The 22,725-nt window shown below is 31.4% G+C and overlaps 2 protein-coding genes across 5 annotated transcripts in view; one reads left to right on the top strand and one right to left on the bottom strand.

The window, feature by feature from the left end:
- Positions 1-601, bottom strand: part of LOC143248727 (dedicator of cytokinesis protein 7-like) — a 60,700-nt gene extending 60,099 nt beyond the window's left edge. Inside the window, 1 exon segment of the mRNA XM_076497391.1 lies at positions 482-601. Within this exon segment, the coding sequence (XP_076353506.1) occupies positions 482-522 (41 nt within the window). The 5' untranslated portion in view covers positions 523-601.
- A 622-nt stretch (positions 602-1,223) lies between these two features.
- LOC143248728 (uncharacterized protein KIAA2013 homolog) overlaps positions 1,224-22,725 on the top strand; it is a 30,555-nt gene continuing 9,053 nt past the window's right edge. Inside the window, exons 1-12 of one of the 4 annotated variants that reach the window (XM_076497394.1) lie at positions 1,224-1,241; positions 3,176-3,243; positions 6,014-6,117; positions 10,325-10,444; positions 12,723-12,851; positions 13,939-13,997; positions 14,309-14,401; positions 14,630-14,703; positions 15,480-15,614; positions 16,963-17,065; positions 17,822-17,890; positions 18,822-19,021. In XM_076497394.1, coding sequence (XP_076353509.1) covers positions 3,188-3,243; positions 6,014-6,117; positions 10,325-10,444; positions 12,723-12,851; positions 13,939-13,997; positions 14,309-14,401; positions 14,630-14,703; positions 15,480-15,614; positions 16,963-17,065; positions 17,822-17,890; positions 18,822-19,021 — 1,142 coding nt within the window. In that variant the 5' untranslated portion in view covers positions 1,224-1,241; positions 3,176-3,187. Of the gene's footprint in view, positions 1,242-1,269; positions 1,362-2,298; positions 2,329-3,175; positions 3,244-6,013; positions 6,118-10,324; positions 10,445-12,722; positions 12,852-13,938; positions 13,998-14,308; positions 14,402-14,629; positions 14,704-15,479; positions 15,615-16,962; positions 17,066-17,821; positions 17,891-18,821; positions 19,022-22,725 lie in introns of those variants that run through there. The other 3 variants (XM_076497392.1, XM_076497393.1, XM_076497395.1) reach the window with 3 other exon arrangements.

The raw sequence follows: 22,725 nt of genomic DNA on the forward strand, positions 1-22,725 counted from the left end.
ATGTGATCCCTTCCAATATGAATGAGTTCAAACATGAACATTTTGTAGTCAACATCCGAGTATTTTCTAAAATGTGTAGAGGATACACAAGTGACACAGAGAAACAAGAAAAAGTTACAAGATGAGCCTTAAGGTTCAAAACGTTGGTTCCTGTTCTACTACAATTAGTTGTATTAAGATTATTTGTATATCTTATAATATACATCTCTTTTGATATTTCAGTATTTTACTACACGATTATGTTAAAATTCTAAGCATGGAACAGTGAATAACTCAACTGCTATAGGATATGCTTGATACCCGGGACTTGAGTTAGGGTTTGTCAACTGCAATTTGAGATTTTAATAACAATATTAGTATTATGACAGGAGAAAATGCTCTTACATTTGCGAAAAAGCACACATATATTCAATATAAATGTATCTAGTCTTCTGTTCAGGAAAACCAAATGAAATCTATGAATTACATCAAGAAGACTTACTTGCTCAATCTTTGAGCGAAAGCTCTCTGTCCACACGCCATCTTTATAAACGAACGTAAGTTACATTCGGTATCATTGAAAACAAAACTGTATGAATAATAAAATGTAAAAAATAAACTCATAAAACCTTAACATTTAATTTTTATAGTTTACAAAAGATGATGGTCTTTATGACGCGTAAATGAGATGATATACAAAAAATCAAGATATCTTAAGAAAATAAGAAACTAAGAAAAAACAACATAATTATTTAATTAATTTTATAAGTTATAAATGTTAATTCATTTTCTATATATCGTGTTTGTGGATTATTAATTTATGTTAGTTTTGTATTAAATTTATTGATATGATTTTGTGTTTGCATTAACTGAAAAAAACTTGATTTAATTTAATCAGTAGCTTCTGGCGTAAGTTAAATTTAAATAGGTTTTAAAGTATTATATGAGTCTTTTCTTTTAATTAATTACAATTTTAGTTTAAATGTGGAGCTTAAAAAGTCATTAAAGCTGTTTCCAATAAAAAAACATTGATTTATAGACATGGCAGACAAACACTTTTGACATTATCTTAGAGATAGCAGTCTTGAATAATTTTGAGTAATTCAATCGTAAGAAATACTTAGCGGTGGAAGTTATATGAAATATAGCTGAAAAACAAAATAAATAAATAAATGTGTTGATGGAAAACAGTTGTTTGACTAACATTGAATTACCGTTAGGTGGCTAAGGCGATTTCAGCTCAATTACTTTCATCATTTCAGGTGAGGACGATAGTTGTGCGTACTGAAAATGAACTAGTAGATGGCGCTGGTTTTTTGCGTATGAGTTGGAAAGGGAAGAAATATGAACCTCGTGAAAACTGTGCTTTCGCTGTTTTTCGTGTATAATATTTCGGAGAATTTGTTTTGTTATCAACAAGTAATTAAATTTAAGTAATATAAAGTACTTTTGTTCAAAGTACTTTTAGGAATACGTTTTAAAATATTTGTATGTAAACTGTTCCCTGTGTGAGTAGGAGTGACTTGTGAGTGTTCATTGTGTAATAATAATAATAATACTTAAAAGTGAAATTAAGTAGATTTTGAAGTTATACCATCAGTGATACCGACAGTTGACATTGACTGTATCTGTCTATTTTTGGGTGTTTTCGCAAATTACATTTGAAGTATTTAATGAGACGTTATTTTTAGTTTCCTAGTGACACCACTTTTAGAAAGTTCATTCTTAGAAAAGAAATTTTACCCAGTTGTTAAGTTTCCATCACTGTGGCATTCCAAACAAATTACTTATTTACCTCTGAACATGTTAAAATCGTCAGCGTATATGTAAAATTACATTGCTTAGATAGAAATTGTTAAATTATTAGTGTAATGATGTTTCATTACAAGTTAAACTGGATCAAATTATGTAATAACATTAAACAGAAAATATACTAAAATTCTACAATAATAATTACAATTAATAACAAATAACCTTAATTATATATAACAGTCAAATTATTAAAAATATATAATTCTATTAGGATGAGTAAATAAAAGTAATTATGTTGATTAAGACATAGAAGAATACGATATCATAGCTCAAATGTGTTGGGGTTGAATTTTTGTTCGAATAAATATCACATAGTTTGGGAAATGTAAACCAGATTGAAACTTGTAGTAGTAATGCTTTATATTTTAAAACTAATAGAGTTTTCCATATAATGGGAACCTGCAAGCATTAATATTTTTTCTTTATACAAGCTTTTCTGCTAAGACAGTATGAAAAGTGGTGAATCTCTGTGTATACAAGAAAATACATACTGGGCAGATCTGCATATAAATTAGAAGTGTCATGATATTTTTCAAGGTGAATACATATCCTTGAAATTGAGAAAAGAAGTTTTAAGTGCTTGAAAAGGGTCTTTTTTTTTAAATTACTTGAAAATATTATAATAGCAGAATATGTCAGTATATCAGACTTTAATGCATGTTGCAGAGTTGAGTGCAATAAGTAAAGTCTCTCTTTTCTTAGTCTGCATTAATATGTTGAATAAATAAATAGGAATTTTATAAAATTTCAGTGGAATCCAGTTGATTTTGATGTAAATCATAGTTTTTAAACAGTGCTTGAAAAAGATTCTCTTGTTTAGAAGTGCTTGAAATTGATCTGAACAATTTAGTGTGCAACATGATTTTATAATTAGCTGCTAATTGGCTGATTGAGACTATGTAGGATATCCTACATTTTGTAACTTAAACATTAAAATTGATCAGAGATCTTGAATGTGTGGATTGTTTTCAGTATCTCAAAAAGAAATTGTGATACTATGTATTACTGTTCTTCATTTCAGTTTTATTTGATAAGTTTTTTAACCTTATTTCCTGTTTTGTCACTTCAACACGTCTTGAATAAAAATGTAAATTGAAGTTAGATTTTAAAAAGGATTTATTTGTTACCTGCTTCTGTAATTTTGTTAAAACTGTTGGAATATCTAAAACAGTTGAAAACTGGCAAACAAGTTTCAAATCATATTTTCCAATATATAATAATTTTTGTAGCATAAAGTAATTGAATTTTATAAAAAGACACAAATTAGAAATCTGTATTTATGCTGTTACTGACTTTCCAGCAGTGTTGTTGTTGTAAAAGGTATTTGTGTGATGTTGTTTTTTTTAAATTAGCTAGTTGAGATATTTGCTATTGATATTTTTAGGTTTCCCAAATAATGGAAATGCAGGAACTAAGTAGAAAGTTAAAAAGGGTCCTAGATGGCTATATGTCGTAAGTATGTTTTTATCACAAAAAACTGAGACTTCTGATATTGGAATCTGTGTTGATTCCACCAGTGATGTAAACTACTTGTATTTTGTCACTTAACAATTCCAATCATGGATTCACTTTATACATTATATTGTTTATATTAGGTTGAGGAATAATTAGTGAGCATTTTTAAATAATTTCATTCAAGCATTACATGCAAGACTATACAATACTTCAATGCATGAACACATTACACCCAAAACATTTATTATGATACTTTATTTCATGTAATACCTAGGTATATAGTATGCATTGTTTTAAACGAAATTGCAAGAAATTAAATGCGAAAAGCAGATGTTGTCGAAAATGCTCGATTTTGTCCACTTGACATTCCATTTAATGAGCTGAAAATGAAAGCAAAAATTAAAGACATATGAAAATCAAACACACCATCTATTAGAGCAAAAAATTATCTACCAAATGACATGAAATATCTTTGCGAAAGCATTTCATTTATGAATATATTTTGTTAACTTGAAAAAACGCTCACGTATTATTCCTCAACCCAATAGCTTAATTTTTCTACTTATTCATAAGAATAATCTCAAGTTTTCTTAACATCATATTTTTACAATTAACATATTCTATCATTCTTATCTATGCATTATAATTGTATTTTGCTATTCATATTGTGCATTATATAATAATTGTATTCTACTATTCATATTGTGCATTATATAATAATTGTATTCTACTGTGTTTATTCTGCATTATAATCTTATACTACTATTTTTCTTATGAATAAAATAGTTGATATTCTGCAGTTATAAGCATGGAACAGGTTTATAAACTAAGGTAACAAGATATCAGTTTAGTTTTTATATCGTAGGGTTGCTAGAAATTTAAAAGCTTCTACAAAGTTGTCAATGAAATAGAAAATATTACTTCTATTGTGTTTATTTATTACTGTTGGTTTTAAACAAACTGTAAAATATAGATCTTTCATTTTTTTGTTTTTAAAATAGTAATTTTTTTAACATTATTTTATTGATTCACTTACTGTGTTTTGTAAGTTGTTACAAACTTTACATGTGTATAAAATGTGAATTTTACAGTTGGTTGAGTGTTACTTGCAAATGGATATTTTAAAGACGGTAAAATACCCTAAAAACTATTATAAATTTACCAGTAGATCAACTGTTGCTCTAAAACTGTATAACTAAAGTTTAAGTAAAGGCTTAAACTTTTAAGTATATTTTGTCATTTTATAGGAACATTTACTGTAATTGTTATTTTGAGTACAAGTGTACTGAAATAATTTTGTTACTGGATCTCAGCTGTAATTAGTATGAGTTACCTACTAACACGATATTAATAATGAGATAGAAAATGTATATTTATCAATACTGAGTAAGAAACATCAGTTCTTTCAGTTATTATTCTGACATTTAATGTTTCAATCTTTTAGTAAACTAATTCATTCAATTTACCAAGGTTTGAGTTTTAATGTTTTACAAAAGTACAGATTCCCTTTTTGTTTATGGTCTTTTGAATTTTATGTTGCTTTTGTTTAGAATTAAATTAAGAAATTGTCTACCTTTAGTAAGATTAATGTTTTACATTCTGGAACCCTTCTTATCCAAAGTCAAGCAACATAGCTGATAGTTACAGTTGTAGATTTACCATTGTATTTCAAAACCTCCCTCCTCCAAAGTCAAACAGTGTGGCTAGTTGTCACAGTTGTAGTTTTATGATATTCTTAGATCCTCCTTATCCAAAGTCAAACAGTATGGCTGGTAGTTACAGTTGTAGACTTATCATTGTATTTCAAAACCTCCCTCCTCCAAAGTCAAACAGTATGGCTAGTAATCACAGCTGTAGTTTTATGATATTCTTAGACCCTCCTTATCCAAAGTCAAACAACATAGTAATTGTCACAGTTGTAGTTTTATTATATTCTTAGACTCTCCTTATCCAAAGTCAAACAGTATGGCTAGTAATCACAGTTGTAGTTTTGTGATATTATTAGACCCTCCTTATCCAAAGTCAAACAGTATGGCTTGTAGTCACAGCTGTAGTTTTATGATATTCTTAGACCCTCCTTATCCAAAGTCAAACAGTATGGCTAGTAATTACAGTTGTAGTTTTGTGATATTATTAGACCCTCCTTATCCAAAGTCAAACAGTATGGCTTGTAGTCACAGCTGTAGTTTTATGATATTATTAGACCCTCCTCTCCAAAGTCAAACAGTATGGCTAGTAATCACAGTTGTAGTTGTATGATATTATTAGATCCTCCTTATCCAAAGTCAAACAGTATGGCTAGTAATCACAGTTGTAGTTTTATGATATTATTAGACCCTCCTCTCCAAAGTCAAACAGTATGGCTAGTAATCACAGTTGTAGTTTTATATTATTAGACCCTCCTTATCAAAGTCAAACAGTATGGCTAGTAATCACAGTTGTAGTTTTATGATATTATTAGACCCTCCTTATCCAAAGTCAAACAGTATGGCTAGTAGTCACAGTTGCAGTTTTATGATATTATTAGACCCTCCTTATCCAAAGTCAAACAACATAGTAATTGCTGTTGTAGTTTAATTATTGCATTTAGAGATCCTTTTCTTCCCAAGTCAAACAATATGGCTATTATTTAGCCTTTGATATGTATATTGCATGTATAAGCATATAAGAATATTTATTTTGTAATATTTATCCCAAAATCTTTAGAAATTAGGAACGTGTTATTAGCTACATATAAAATTGTTGATGTGGTTATTGTGTTCTCTAGGTCAAGACGTGCTTTCCTTGTTGTTACTATTGTATTGGGCTTTCTGCTCTACTTTGGACCATCCATGTTTCGGTGGCTGAGACAAAAAACTCCAATAATGATAGGTGAATATTTGTGTTTCTCATATATGTGTCAAACAATGTGCTTTAGAATAAAAAATGTGCCACAGTAAATGTTTACAAGAGGGTATTATAAAATATCACTGATTTTGTTGTGCATACAAGACCAGTTTGATGGACTAAATTACTTTAGTTTTAACATGGGTTCAAAGTTGAAACCTGTATGTTGGGAATTAAACTTTCTTAAATCGACTGAAGATACTTTTCATATTACCAAAGTAAGCATTTGTATCTGGTATTCTGTGGCTTATATATAGCTTGGGTTTTGTTGATAATTTCTATTTGTGCAACATATTTTTTTACCATGTAAGAAATTCAGATGTATTACATATTGAGATTAAAGCTGGCCAGTTAGTGGATTGCTAATTGATAAATCATCACAATTGTTACTCAGTTACATTCAACTAATCAGTTATTTTCACATAAGACTAATCTTATTTTCAGCTCTTTCTCTCTCTCTTTTTTTAAAAAATATATATATACACAGTACACATGTTAATGTACTACAATTTAGGATTAAGTTACTTTTTAATCCTAGACTTTTGTAAATGAAAATGTATCATATGTGCAACTTAGTACGAAACCTGTAACAAATTTAAAATACAATTAATACCATTCTCCCAGCTTCTTCCAACAAATTTTCTTAAGACAACCAAAGCTGAATAAAGTACTTCATTAAAAATAACTTTCCTTAAATTTAATTTTTTTTTGCCATAAAATATTCCCTCTACATGTTGTTAGATGTATAATTCATTCCAACCTCAGAGAAACAAAAACAGTACAGAAAACTTGTGATCATTCTAACCTCTTTATAGAGATTAAAATGATTCATGTAGTGAAAATCAAAGTATCATTAAATATTGAAGTCCCAGTAATAGCAAAAAAATCTTTAAATGCAAACTTTTCATAATCTTGAATCTAATTCCACCATGAGTGTGAAAATAAATATAATTAGTTTAAAGCAAAAATTATTGATACCAGTTGAAGTTTAGAAAAACAACAACATTAAAATGCTTAATAAATTCTACAGTATAAACTGGAAAAAATGGTAGAAAGGCTCTTGCTGAGAAATAAATCAAACAACATAGATCTTATTGTACAAGGCAGTGTTTAAGTGGCACATGACAACAGTGAGAATTTCATGTTTTATACTAAGTGCTTCTTACCTAGCTAGAGCTATTCTTATTTAAACAGGACTCCTGTTCATGTAAATAACAGAATTACCAACTGTAAGACTGTTATTAGTTCCTGTGTGTTAATAATTGATATAAAATTAATTGACCAAATGAAAGAGTAAAGAGAAATCATAATGACAATATTTTGGTTTGTTTAGATAATTTGAAATTCTAATTTTGATTAGTTGGTTATTTATGATATTAGACATTACCTATTCTCACATATATAGCTATTCTTGTTCATTGCAGCCCACCATATGCCAAAATTGTTTCACATGCCATAAGCCTTACACTCTCGCTACACCACAATTATTGTTTTCACTACATCTAAGGTGCAAATCCTCATGCGACAACCTGCCACCAATAGGAAAGTAACACAACTTACTGACACATATTTCCTTCTGTTTAATTCTCCCAAACTATCACTTATTTGGCAGTGTTATAGTCAAGATGTTTTTGTTGTGCTTTATTCATGCATGTTTTCTTGAAATTGTAGAATGTGTGAGGCATGTTTGACCCTTTCATTCTTGGTTGCTTGTTTGTGTATTATAATCTTGCAAACTTCTGTCCCTTTCAGTAAGGGTTCTATTGTTTGTAATCTCTATCCTGTTAGTTCCAGTCTGGTGGGAGTCTCTTTCACCAGTTTTGTTCACACAATAAGTCACTACTGATCATTGGGTTCTTCAGGTCTTGTGAAAAGGACTTGTCATCCATTTCTTTTTCCCACAAAGTTGTTTCCCCGTAACCGTTCTTTCTGTTGTTTCAGGATCTCATTACTAGTCAATATCTTCTGAGGCATTCCAGAATCTTCTATCACAAAGAGCTATTGCATCTGTTAGCCATCATGTCATGGGTGCTTTCAACCTTGTGATGGATAATCTTTCTAGACTGGATAAATTTATCCCATGGAGTGGTCCCTTGATCCTCATATTTTCTGGTGGCTATGCCAACAGTGGTATATACCTATCTGCATGCATTTTCCATCTTTCTTAATGCCAGGTTACTTTTTTGTGGTCTCCAGTTTCTCATTTATAAGCCCTAGCTGTTGATGAGTTCAGCCAGAATTGGGCTGACAAATACCTTTATATTTGTATCCTCATCCATCTTCTTCCCAGAGTGATTTCAGTCTTTTATGCAACTTAGTGTGAGGTTCATCTGATTGTTCTCTACTGGTTAGCCCAAAAGTAGTTTCCTTAACTACTTCAACTCTGTTGCTACTTCCTCTCACTCAATCCATTTTCTACCAACCTCAGTCAACAGTATTTTATTCTACCCTTCTTACTCACATCACTCCCATCTTCATGTCTGGAATTTATCAGGTCTGGATCATCTTGCCCACTTTTTAGCTCTGCATGATACTTGTACCATTCTGAAGGAACCATTCTAGCTTCACCTGTCCCCAGTGCAATTCAAAATTAGAGAAACTGATATAGTATATTACCATTGATTTATGAATTATACAAATAAGATAAATGTTCAGCTATCAACCCACTTTAATGATAAATACTTGTTTAAAAAAGAGAAAACCAATAATAAAAAGTTTATAAAAATCAAATAAGACGTAGGGATTGCATTGCCGAAACATACAGAAATAAGGTAGTGATGAATCCACAAAACCGTACAAATATCCATGCATTCACCCATCTTCATTGACAGTTTAACAACATGGATAGAATGTCTTCTGCTGTGGGTCGTTACATCAGAGTTTGTCCCCTTCTCGATCCATCATTTCTTTTATTACAAATTTCTTCATTTAGCTGTTTGATCATGGTTCTTTGGCACCTTCCATTACTGAATGTTAAACAGCCTTATCACCCACCTTTTATTTTTCCTGGTACCATCTTGTGTTTAATTCCTATATCCCCTCCATGTTGTCATGTTTCTTCTTCATCCAATTTGTAGACCACCTCGTCTAGCAGTTTTTCAGGATTGGTATGTCAGTGTGGTTCTTCACTGCCTCACTTTACCTAAATCTGAAACTTTGTCCTCTTGTTCTTTGTTTCACTTATTCTTTAAGCCCTACTTCCTACTTCTATGAACCTTTGGGTGTCATTGGTCTGGTATGCTTGCCATTGATGTCTCTTGCATTCTGTACCATAACATACATGTTCTCCTTTATCTGGATTGATCTTTCCTTTCCAAGACTTCAGCAGCTTGCCAATCTTGCTTCCCTCCATGTCCCACTTTTCTTCCCATTATGATCTGAATAGGTTTAATGTCTCATACACACTCTTCATTGTTACATTTCCCAAGAGGCTTCCTCACATGGTTCTTATTATTGCTCTTTTATTCCCTGGCTACAAGGGGACATACATGTCCTTGTTTGTGGAGTTTGTGCCATCATAAATAAAATTGTTTACCAGTTTCAAGTTTTGGATAATTAATGGAATTTTAATTAAAATGTGTTCTTGTTTTTTTTTTTTGTATCTAAAAATATACGTGCCATTGGGAGTGTTGTTTACACACAAAAAGTGACCACTGGAGAGTGAAGGATTTGACTACTGTTGGTCACTTCTGAATTAACATGGCTTGGATGCTAGAGGTTTGAGCTTTGAAAACTTGGATCCAGTTATTTTTTCCAAGTAGATTTGGTAGGCCTACAGATGATTTATGTGAATTCAATAGATACTGCATGTAATTTGAAACAATAAGTTTCTTAAATGGTATTTTGTCATTTTACTTGTTCTTAAGTTCATTATATTACAAGTTAGCTTTTATAGACTGTAAATCAAATTTTAAACCTTGTTTGATGTCTGTTTCAATGTTAATTGTGTAGAGAAATATGTTTATTAGTAAGGAAGAATAAATTTATTCAAAAGTAAGATTCACAAAATTTGAATTGTATTGTAACTTTCAAATATACTAAGATTTTCATGGACAAAATGGCAGTGTATAAATTCAAACGAAGTTTGCTAAGTTATTTAAAGTGTACATTGTTACCATGTAATAGAAATAACAGTACAATGTCTATTCACATGCAAGTGAATGATTCAGTAATCTTGGAATTGTTTTATCAGACCCTAATATTGGATGTGTTGCCACACTTCTTGATCCATTCTCTCTTGAAGCTAGTAAGTTTGATGCTTCCATACGTAAAAGTTATGAACCATCTGAGACTTCATTCTTACCATATACAGGTGAGTAATTTGTCAGAGGTTAACACTTAAATAGCACATCAATGTCTAACTTTACTTTATCTGTTCCAAGTATTTTATATCCTATGTACAATAACTTGAACCTTGCTTGACCATTATAAATCAAAGTTGGAAAATGGTTACTTGGTATTGATTTCTGATTTTTTTTTTTTTTTTTTACTTTTGATATACAAACATTAGAGGTATCAGTAAGATCAATACTGTGAAGGAAACAAATGGGTATCAGTAAGAACAATACTGTGAAGGAAACAAATGGGTATCAGTTAGAACAATACTTTGAAGGAAACAAATGGGTATCAGTAAGAACAATACTGTGAAGGAAACAAATGGGTATCAGTAAGAACAATACTGTGAAGGAAACAAATGGGTATCAGTAAGAACAATACTGTGAAGGAAACAAATGGTCATGTGCTGTCAAAAATAGTCCTTCATATTTATTGTTTCCTTGAAATAATAATCAGTGATGACGAACTCCTCTACATAAAAATTTTCTCAACCCAAACCAGCCATTTTTACATATATAATTGTTTCCGTAGCTGAATTATCTCTACTGACCCTTTTTTAGAAAATTTCAATATCTGTATAGAATTGCCTGTTTTTATTAGTAACCTTGGTAGGGGTGTACTGTGTCAATATAACATTATTGATGTCTTATTAGTAACCTATGTAGGAATGTACTGTGTTCATATAACACGATTGACGTCTGTAGATTAATGTACTAACAATATCGGTGTGTTAAACCTGTGTAGAACAGTGCCAACAGTAACATAGTTGATGTCTTATTTCTAACCTTTGTACGAATGTACTATCCATATAACACTCTTAATGTCGTACTCATAACCTATGTACGAATGTACTTTATTCATCTAACACTGTTGATATCTTATTAGTAACCTTCATACCAATGTACTGTGTTCATGTTACACTGTTAATGTCTTATTAGTAACCTCCATACTAATGTACTGTGTTCATGTAACACTGTTAATGTCTTATTAGTAACCTCCATACCAATGTACTTTATTCATCTAACACTGTTGATATCTTATTAGTAACCTTCATACCAATGTACTGTGTTCATGTTACACTGTTAATGTCTTATTAGTAACCTCCATACCAATGTACTGTGTTCATGTAACACTGTTAATGTCTTATTAGTAACCTCCATACCAATGTACTGTGTTCATGTAACACTGTTGATATCTTATTAGTAACCTTCATACCAATGTACTGTGTTCATGTTACACTGTTAATGTCTTATTAGTAACCTCCATACCAATGTACTGTGTTCATGTAACACTGTTAATGTCTTATTAGTAACCTCCATACCAATGTACTGTGTTCATGTAACACTGTTAATGGCTTATTAGTAACCTCCATACCAATGTACTGTGTTCATGTAACACTGTTAATGTCTTATTAGTAACCTCTGTACTAATGTACTGTGTTCATGTAACACTGTTAATGTCTTAATAGTAACCTCCATACTAATGTACTGTGTTCATGTAACACTGTTAATGTCTTATTAGTAACCTCCATACCAATGTACTGTGTTCATGTTACACTGTTAATGTCTTATTAGTAACCTCTACTAATGTACTGTGTTCATGTAACACTGTTAATGTCTTATTAGTAACCTCCATACCAATGTACTGTGTTCATGTAACACTGTTAATGTCTTATTAGTAACCTCCATACTAATGTACTGTGTTCATGTAACACTGTTAATGTCTTATTACTAACCTCCATACTAATGTACTGTGTTCATGTAACACTGTTAATGGCTTATTAGTAACCTTCATACCAATGTACTGTGTTCATGTAACACTGTTAATGTCTTATTAGTAACCTCCATACCAATGTACTGTGTTCATGTAACACTGTTAATGTCTTATTAGTAACCTCCATACCAATGTACTGTGTTCATGTAACATTGTTGATGTTTTATTGATAAATATTTGGTTTTTAAATGAATTCATTACATATTGAAGAGCAGCTCACCAATACTAGAATATATATTTAATTTGAAGTCATGTTTTTAGTGGTCACTGTCACTTAAAGAAAGATTAGTTATTATTATCAGTTTGAATAATTTTAACTAGTTAGTGGAATGTCACTGTAACATGTACTTGATGGTCTTTCATGTTATAAATTTAACTTTTGCTTGAATAACAATGTTTCAGTTATCTATATACTTAAGACCTGTGGCTTGTTCTTTGAACATAACTTTTACTTTAAGTTTAGGTTTTGTGTTTAAATCTAGGTAATGGGAAACTTGGACTATCTGTTGAAGATTACAGTCATTTGTACATCATGTCTAAACGAAGTTTATCTCTTCCCTTGCCATTTCAACCTTTGATCCATGTGTCTTTGCCTGGGACTAGCAGCCAAGGTAGGTGTGAATTTTGTATTAGTGATATTTGTGGGTTTCAATCATTGTTTGCCATACAGGTTTTATAACTTTTATAAAGTTTTTAGATTCATTAATATGTGAGCTAAAAACAGTTATAGATGAATAAAAATATTTAAAAAAAACATTGTGAATTAGTGATTGTTTAGTGTTTAACTTTCCCAGAATGAACCTGACGATGACTGAAGAAGGTCGAAACATTGTTTGCTTCTCTGCTAGTGCTTTTTCTACCCATACCAGCCGTTTTTAAATATATAATTTTCTCTGCAAGTGGGTTTTCTTGTCATATTATTTCCCAGAAGATAATTAAATGTTTAGTTTCAGTTGTTTTTTTTCATTGTCTAAACTATATCACTCACTTCTGCGTGTCACTCTTATCATAGAAATATTTTTAAAGCTGTTTTTTTTATAATGTTCAAAAGTAATGGTTGCTTTTAAAGCTTTCACATGTTTTTTGACAGCTAGCTATTCAGTTTTGTTTCAGAAACGTTGGTTTAAAGTTGTAAGTAAATGATGTTTCTTATAAAGTTTAATATGCACAAATTTTTTTGTCTGTGTATTAATAATGAATGAACATTAGAAAAGTGAAACTTTAAGAATACAACTATAACTAGAGAAAATATTTTCTTAAGAACCGTGATCTTGAGTAAATTTACCTGGTTTGTATATCAAGTGAAAATAAACTGTCTTGGTGTATCAAGTAAAAGTGAACTGGCTGTTATATCAGGTGAAACTAAGGCAAATGTACATATGTAAAGATCATTCTAGAAAAAAATAATTTTATGTTTCCACTTTTGCCAGTTAGTTACTATATTTTCGTAGATTTCATTGAATGTGGCCAGATGTTTATCTTAAAATCTTACATTTATTTCTTATTGTTGAATTACGCAGAGCAAGGTACGTCAGCAAACATGAACTCAGTTCACGTAGGTGAAGACAACTGACCATATTTTTCAAAGTTTCTATTGTTTGTTACAAGTTGTAAGCACCAATTAACTTTTCTATTAGTACTCACTATGAATTGGAAGACAGTGGTAAATATTGAACTACTTTCTAATATCATTTTTAGAGGGTGTGGCAGTCTCATTCACCACAGGAATTGTTCATCGTTTTTATTGTTTTAGTCAAGTAAGTACAATGTAACCAAACTTTGTTTATTTGACTTGCCGTGACTTAATCCTACCAGAAGGTTTTTATGTAGTTTATTTTTGTTAAATATTCTTGTCACAATAAGTTACTCCATATTGTGCATCTAACTGTTGTTGTAAACTGAACCTTTTCCTAGATATATATTGAAAAATGGATTACAAACATTATGAAGTTTAATTGAAAAATTAAAAAAATTATTTGAAATTTCAGTTTATTTCCTTACTTTCCATTCTTTTTATCATTAATCAAACTTATTATACAATATTTTGATTGTATTTCTAATTTTTTAGAAGAGAAAGACAATAGGTGTTTCACAACAAGTGTATGCACATCGTACCATACCAGCTATTTTGTTACAGAGTATTAAAGTTAACAACCCCTTGGTAAGAATGTTTCTTTCAAAATGATTTTTGTGCCAAAATATATCTGTAACTTGTGGGTATTATGTGTTTAGTATAGTTTATTAGCAGCATGTACTCACTGTAGTTTATTAGGTATGTATTTGTCCACTGTAAGTTATTCGGTTTAAGCTCGTGATGAGAAACTGTAACCCAGTTTATTTTGGATTAATATGTAGTCAAGTATTCATGCATAATGTCTCCTTGTTACAGAGTGATGACATAACTGTTGTACTGAAGCAGATCGGAGTAGTTGGTGATACTGATGTCCACACGCAGTTAAAAACGTAAGTTCTACAGGGGGACATTTCAAAACACCTGTAACACTTTGTAGTTTCTGTGTCTTTGTGGAGTGACTTATCAACTCTTTGAGAAAGAACTTCATATAGTCACAGTGCCCAATTTTGTGTAAAATAATCCACGAGGGAAGATTCTAAGCTGTCTATTGGTTATTAACATGTCATACATTGAAGTCAGAGTAAATAAGGGAACATTTCCAAACTTAGAAAGCAGTGAAGAGGGTCAATGTGTGTGTGTTTCAATACAAATCTCAGAAAAATGTAAAAGATAAGAGGGTTTTGTTTTATATTTTAGACTTTTAAATATTGGTAATTTGAGTTCCTAATTCATACGAAATTATAGACTTTGTATTTTGACATCATAAACCTCTAATTTTAACAAGTGCTGCATTCAGCATACCATGTGACTCACTAAAATCTATATTTAGGTGTATTTGGTAATGCTTACTTTTAAATTAAGAGATCACCTCATATATATAATATTACTGTTTGAATTATAATCTACAATTTGATACCAAATATATTGAAATAAGTTCATAAAATAGTATTTTGATAAAATTTTGAATGTAAGTCAACAATCACGACGACATGGTCTTTGACCTGTGCTGAAAGGGATAACAACTAAGCTTTTTACTAGAGTTGGGTGTTGCGAATGTTTGATATGCACTTTTAACATTATTTCAGCATTAAATGAAACAAAGTGTTTAATAAAAGCATTGGTTGGATGATTTAAGTATTTATTATATAGTTTAACATTCTTCCAGCGTCCAGGGAAACGAAGCTACAGAATATTACTTACATATAGGAAAAGTTGCAGTACCAGATTCTGAGAACTTGGTGATTGTTTTTGCTATTGCAGCAGTTAAAGTACCAGACTCTGTTACTGTCACAGGAAGAGGGTAAGTTTAAGATGTAAATTATGTATTTCATGTAATAATAAACCTCTGTGTCAAGTGGGCCAGTTATGGAATTTATGTTAAGGAAATAGGATTCACATGAGATCCAGAAATCTGGAATAACATAGGGATTGATCTGAGGAGTCTTTCTTTCTAACGGTTTTTCTGTTGGTATTGTGTTCGTTGTGATTTTTCTACATTCATGCTTTGTCCATGTCTTTCTACATCTGACAGTTCTGTGAACATACCCAGTTTGTAGGTAGACATGCTTTCTTTAGCCATTTGGCATTTTCATTAGTACCAACTGAAATTCTTCTCTGATCTCTTTTAAGGTTTGCTGTCTACCCTGCAGCTGGCATCCCATTGTGTCCTGATCGTAACAAAATTTGCTACCAGCATATAAAGGGTTTTGTTACCTTCTACTTGCGAGTGAACATTGAATCTAATGATTCTAACATCTATCCTCTGAGATACGTGTAATATAGACATAATCTGCTGGTTGCTCTTATAATTAATGATACTTTATGAGAATCTTCAGATATCATGTTACAATAACACTATGACCTCTGACAAAAGTTTGTAATACATTTCATCATCTAACAAAAAAGAAAACTATTGTTTCTTCTCCAGTTTTTCTTCTCATGTAACAGTGCATATTCTGTAAAGTTTTTAAGAGAGTTCAAGAAATAATTGGTATGTGCCTTTTGAAGGTGGAATACTATACATTGTCTTGTTGACTCAGGTATCAATCGTTAAGATATAATTGTGTTCCAGTATTACTCAACATGAAAGATATATAGTGTTCTTTATGAGTTGTTTGAAAGTACTTAATTTTTTTTTAAACTTTGTGTAGCCTTTTTGTATATGATAAGAATACTAAAATATCACAAGCTCTGTCGAGATCTGATATTTCAAGTTTAAGCTGATTTACGTAAAATTATTGAGATTATCTTTTCTACAAGATTTTATTGGTATCTATATTTAATAAATTAATTCTATTCTACCATGAGGAAGTAGTAATTTTGCTTATAAAATGGACACATTTAACCATTACTAGGGGTGCTAAATCAGTTTTGTTTTTTTAAATGATGGTAAGAAATCATTGATTATCTTTATTTGAAACTATTATGTTATATTTGAACAATATTTTAAACAATCAGTGATGTAAGGTTAGTAAACTAGAATATTAAAATGAAGAAAATGTGTGACTTCCGACTTTGATATGAAATGGAAACACGTATGTAACAAAACTGTCACTAGCTTGTATCTTGATGATGAAATTAACGCTGTATTTTTTTTTAATGATGTACAGCAGAAACTAACAATTGTCGTGATATATCTTTTTTCCCAGCTCTCAGTTTCTACATTTTGGTTTAGTTCTTCACCATTCGCAGCCAATAACAAGTAGTGAAGTTGACCATATTAGCAAAGAACTTGGAGCATTGGCAGAGGAGGTGATGATTTTATCTGATTACATATTCTGTTAATGATTTCTAGTTGTAGTTTTTTATGCCATCCATATCCTAACCATTGAGTTTGTTGGGGAAAAAATCAAAGTCTCTTACATAAACAAATTTCAAATTTATTTTTTTTACTTTTATTTTATTAATTCAGCACTGTTTGGTGAACTTGTTTGACTTTTATAATGGCGTAATTTAAAATGTCTACATAATTTGTATAGTTGAGGTTTAATGTAAAGAATATGTGTATTTTTTAATCATTACTGATTTACATTTCATAACTTTGAAATTATTATTGACACAGAATATGATAGATTTTTGTACTTAGGTGGCTTTGTGTGAAATTAGCGAGATTTATTCTGTTTCCTTCTTTTATCGAGTAAAATCAGTAATATTTTTATTTATTCTCTATTGACAAGCCTCTGGAACATATAAAAATTGTGTATAAGGAATTGAAATTATTGATAATATATATATATATATACTATACAACAGGACCCATGGGTCCATATCAACCTGCAATTAGTTCTTAAAATATTAGGAAATTACAATATTTATAAATTTGTCCCTGTTTGGAAATACATTTAAAAAATGTTGTGTCCCACATCCTGGAGGAAGTTGCACAGGCCTGCTCTAAAGAGAAGAAATTGGTGGTTATTAAGCAATTTCCAAAACAAATATATTCATTTATGTTTTCACCATTTCATCATTTAATTGTATCAGTTGCTAAGTATTCTGTTATTTATATAGGATATGAAGAAAGTGTTAGCTGCTCAGCCTGTGGCCTTAAGGAAAAGTCATGTGCAAGCGTGGAAACAGGTACAGTGGTGGTTGTGGAATTGTTATTTCTTCCCGATATTGGCTCCAAAAGTTTCTTTCTTTTATAACATTAAGTTAAAACCTAAACTACTGGGTGCATTTAACATGTTTTCAAATTAAATTTTCAATCCAATTTTTACCAGGTCAAGTAAAAATATGTTACTGTCAGGGGACGTGTAGTATGCTGGAAGTTGCATCTCTTGGAGCATAAAACATGCTGGAAGTTGTATCACTCGAAGCATAAAGCATGCTGTAAGTTGTATCAGTAGAAACATAAATCATGCTGTAAGTTGAATCAATGGGGACGTAAAGCATGCTGGAAGTTGCATCATTTGATTACATGTAGCATATTCAGAAGATGAAATACTGGGGTACTTGTAGCATGCTTCAAGTTTATCACTAGGATCTTTAGCATGCTGGAAATTTTATCATCATGGGGGAAGTATAAGCAGGCTGCAATTTGTACCACTAAGTTCAATAATAAAATGTTATAATGTATTTTAAAAGTAACATTATGAATGAAGGGAACCACATGGTATACAGTTCAGTTATGTCTAAAAGTAACTACTTTTCACTGTTACTCTGTTTACATTTGATGTTATTTTTGGTTGGTTCTGTTGTAGAGCAGAACATTCTATTTCAATGAGTATATATACTTTTAAAGTAAAAATGAATATCTCAACTTATGCAAAAATTAAATTGCATATAATTTGGACTCTTAAAATATACCTTGTGATCGAGAAGTGCTTGTGTTATGGGGTTTCTAATTTTCCACTTTTCTTTTCTACGTGTTTTTGTAACATTATGCATCTAATATTCTAAATGTACAAGAAACCTGATCCCAAATTTATTATTTTTCAGCAAAAATGTCTTTATTAGTATATTTTATGGGATAAAATTAGATGGTTTCATGTCTTCTGCTATTTTCTAGCTGTGGAATACAGGCTTTGGCATCAGTTACTCTCGAGCTCAGGGCACACTGAATGGAGACAAAATTAATGCCACACTCTATTATGTGCTGTCCCAAACTCGTGCTCTGACTCTGGAACTGACAACCACATCATCACATCTTCAGGAACTGGAGTCGTGGCTTTCCTATCCAGATATGTGTTACAGAGGCCATCACACCTTGTAAGTTAGGCCTAATGAATTGTTTAGAAAGATATAGTAAAGTTGTGTACAGCTATTGACCTGAATATAATTGATGATATTTTTATTTATTTTTATGTTGAGCTTCACTCAGCTAAATATGGAAGGTTGATCTATTTTTATCTTATATGCAACTACATTCCACATTTTGAATGTATCCATTTATGCTCAACTTAAGATTTTGTTTATAGTGTCAGTCTGTGACTTCACTTTTCAAAGATTATTTCTAGAATAGAAAATATCAACTAAAAATCAGAATAACTGTTCCAGTACACAGTATGTTCAACAGGCTACTTGTATGTAGCTCTGATTTAGAGCTGTGGTAGAAAATTTAAAAGGAATGAGGGGAAAAAAAATAAATCATCTGAAGTTGATTTATTTTTGTATCAACCTTGAGATTTACTGGTTTTTCAATAGTTTCCTGGTTGATGAGTTCTGGTATTGACTGAAAAGCTTATCAGACAGCAGCATGTGGGAGACAAAAGGTAGATCTGAAATGCTGTTTTCACATACCTCTGATTTTGAATTGCAGTAGATAAATTAATATGAATATGGAAAAACAAATCATCTGCAGTTAATCTGTTTTTATAATAACCTATTTTCAATTTGAAGATGAGTGCTGTTAACAGGAAGACTGCTATCGGCTCACCTCTATCATCAGGACTTCGTAACCTCCACATGGAACATTTTGAATTCAGTGCTCTAAAACCAACTGCTGTATGCCCAAGACTTGGCTTAGATGAGTTTGTAATAGGCAACATGATATCTACAATACTCAAGATAGTTTGAACAGTTTTGAAGAGACAATATCCTGTGATACAAATCACAAAGAAGGCAGAAAAAAAATAAACTTCCATTCTTAGACATGATGGTTATCAAGACCTTCTCAGGTCATCTTCAGGTTAACAAAGAGGGTTGAAACGTTGTTCTGTGCTTTAGTTTAAAGTTTTAATACACATACCAGCCATCTTGAGAATGCATTTTCACTTCGAGTGGGTTTCTTGTCATCAGAGGTTACTAAGTCTCTAAACTCAGATGCTAAAGAAGTTTACAGAAAACACACAGACACTCAACTCTCAATCAAACCACCTTAAGAGCGTGGAGACAGGCTTACGGACTACCTAGTTTTCTGTTTCCAGAATGAACCAGTCTAAGAAGAAAAAGACATCACAACAACTGTCCTCAAAAAAGGATACCAAGAACATGAAATAAAGAAAATAAACACTATAATAAACAAGAAGAAAATTACAGACACAGTCATGCCTTCCTTCTTTACATCAGAAGGCTCTTTGGAAACACAAAGAGGATACATAAACAATATAAAGTCAGGACACTATCTAAAAACCACAACTGGTTCACACTTACTTCATGTCAACACATCTAAAGACCTAGTGGAAAACAAAAACACCATTTACAATATCTTCTGTGAGTGTTGGTTCAAATACATTGGAAAAAAAATCCAACAGAAATAGAGTGCTACTCAGGACTTCTTAGAAGACACCAGTAAATTAGATAAAAACTAGTTAGTAATTAGTGTGGGATTACTACTTAAGTAGACTTTGATACTCCTTTACAATACTAAACAAGTAGACTGCTAAGTATGAAAGTGCTAAGTTCCAGAGATATAGTGATGACAAACCATTGGTAACTATTAATTCTGTTATTTAAAATGATGTGTTAGAGAAACTGTTATTTTTCTTCTCCGTCTTACGAGGACTTGCTGTTTTTCCTGACTTGTGGCCATGGCAGCTGATGTTAATGTGTTTGAATCTGAACTTGCAAAAGTTAACTGATATTTTTGCTAATTTGCATGTATGATTCACCCTGTGGATCAGCAGTAAGTCTGAAGGCTTATAATACTAAAAAAACACATTCTTTCCTTATCAGTGGTAGGCACAGCACAGATAGCCCACTTTGTAGCTTTATACCTAACAATAAACAAAAACGACTTACAATTAATGTCAATGTCAGCTTTGAAGATTTGATGGGAATCTCTTTGGTAACATTTTAAAAATAATTTTACATAAAGTTGTTAGACTTACAATATAGTATGAGTATTATTACTGTATTATTTTAATAACATAAAATATTTTTAGTGTTAGTAAATATACGTTTCTTATAAACAAGTGTTTAAAATATATTGTTTAATTTTTTTCTACATTCTTTGCTCTTTAAAGTGCAATCATATTTTTTTAAACAAAATTTGCCCCTGATATTTAGGGCTACAACATCAGGCATAAAAGGCTTGTGTTTAACACAAGTTAAATGATGAATATTTAGTAAATCCTTGACCGTATAACAGCATTGATTAGGCATGGATGCTGTAAGTGCTTTAAAACTGTTAAGCAGTATTTTATTTTACTATATCAAGTAAACTACCTTTTTTTTTTTCAATAAAACTTAAGTGTTGTCTCACACTTTCACGTGGATTAGTGGATAAATTGATAATTTCATAAGTTTATATTACCAGTTTTCATAAGCCATTCTCTCTTATTCAAAAGCATATTTCCTGCATTGTTGTGCTGATGAAATTATAATCCAGGATCCAACAAGCACTGCTTGAGGTCCTGGGATTTGGTGAATCTGATCTTCTATCATAATACCATTAATTTTGACAAAAAGAAACAAAAAACATCACTCCATTCGACTCAGTGTTTCTAGATTCTATAGTTCAGGGGATCTATGTCTTGTATCAGAATTAAGGAGACAAACTTAAAACTGAGAGTGAAACACTTGGTTTTTGTGTCAAACAGTATTACTAAAGATTTATATGTAGTTGATAAAATAGGATTGTGTTTTTCTAGTTACTTCCATACTGAACATGTTATTGTTACGATACAACTATGCAGTTTAAATTTCTGAAGTGAAATTGTCAGTAATGTATGTGAATGTAGTACATTGTACCTCTAAATTAGCTGTGCTTAATCCAGAACATCATGGGTGGGTATATTGCTAGTGCATTGATAATATTATGTAGTAAGAAGTGGTCAGAAGTTCTTGTGATTTCCCCTTGGTGTGGATTCCTGTACGTGGTGAGAAAACCTCCCAGAGAATGTTCTGTTCTTTCAGTTTACCTCCTCTGGGATCTAAATATCCACCCATGTGTGTGCCATGCATAGTGACCTGTGAAGGGGAGGAGAGGATCTTGGTGGTTGAGGGGCCCACCTCTAACACACAATTTTGGCCTTGAATTCCTATAGATGGGTAGCATTAGGGTGGTCCCTCCAAGGTCAGTTGGCTGGTCCAGTTGGGTTAAGGCCAACCAAATACCAGTGTTGGACGTTCTTAACGGGTGTTGTGGACATTGTGTCTGATGCTGGTGTTTGGGTATAGTGCTTATGAAATCCTGGAATTGCTGCAATATCCTTCTTTGGCATTTGTAGGGCATCCCCTCATAGGGCTTTATAGTGGGTGGGGCCAGTGTGCACCAAAATATATTTTCTTTATCATAGATTTTCCAAATAAAAATAAAATTAAATTGTGAAAAACAGACCACAGGTGGACGACCACATCTTGAAAATTCTGAGTAGCAATCTTCAACTCATGTACTTAATATTTTAATACTTCGTTCTCTGTTAGGCAAATCTTTAGGGCATATGTCTCCCTGTTTTATTCAGAATGGACTAGAGTGGCTTGCTGGCTCTCTTAAGTCAAAAAGCTTTGTTTTGATGACATGTTGGTGGGAA

The sequence above is a fragment of the Tachypleus tridentatus genome, chromosome 4 (assembly GCF_004210375.1).
Source record: "Tachypleus tridentatus isolate NWPU-2018 chromosome 4, ASM421037v1, whole genome shotgun sequence".
In the NCBI taxonomy this organism is placed as follows: domain Eukaryota; kingdom Metazoa; phylum Arthropoda; class Merostomata; order Xiphosura; family Limulidae; genus Tachypleus; species Tachypleus tridentatus.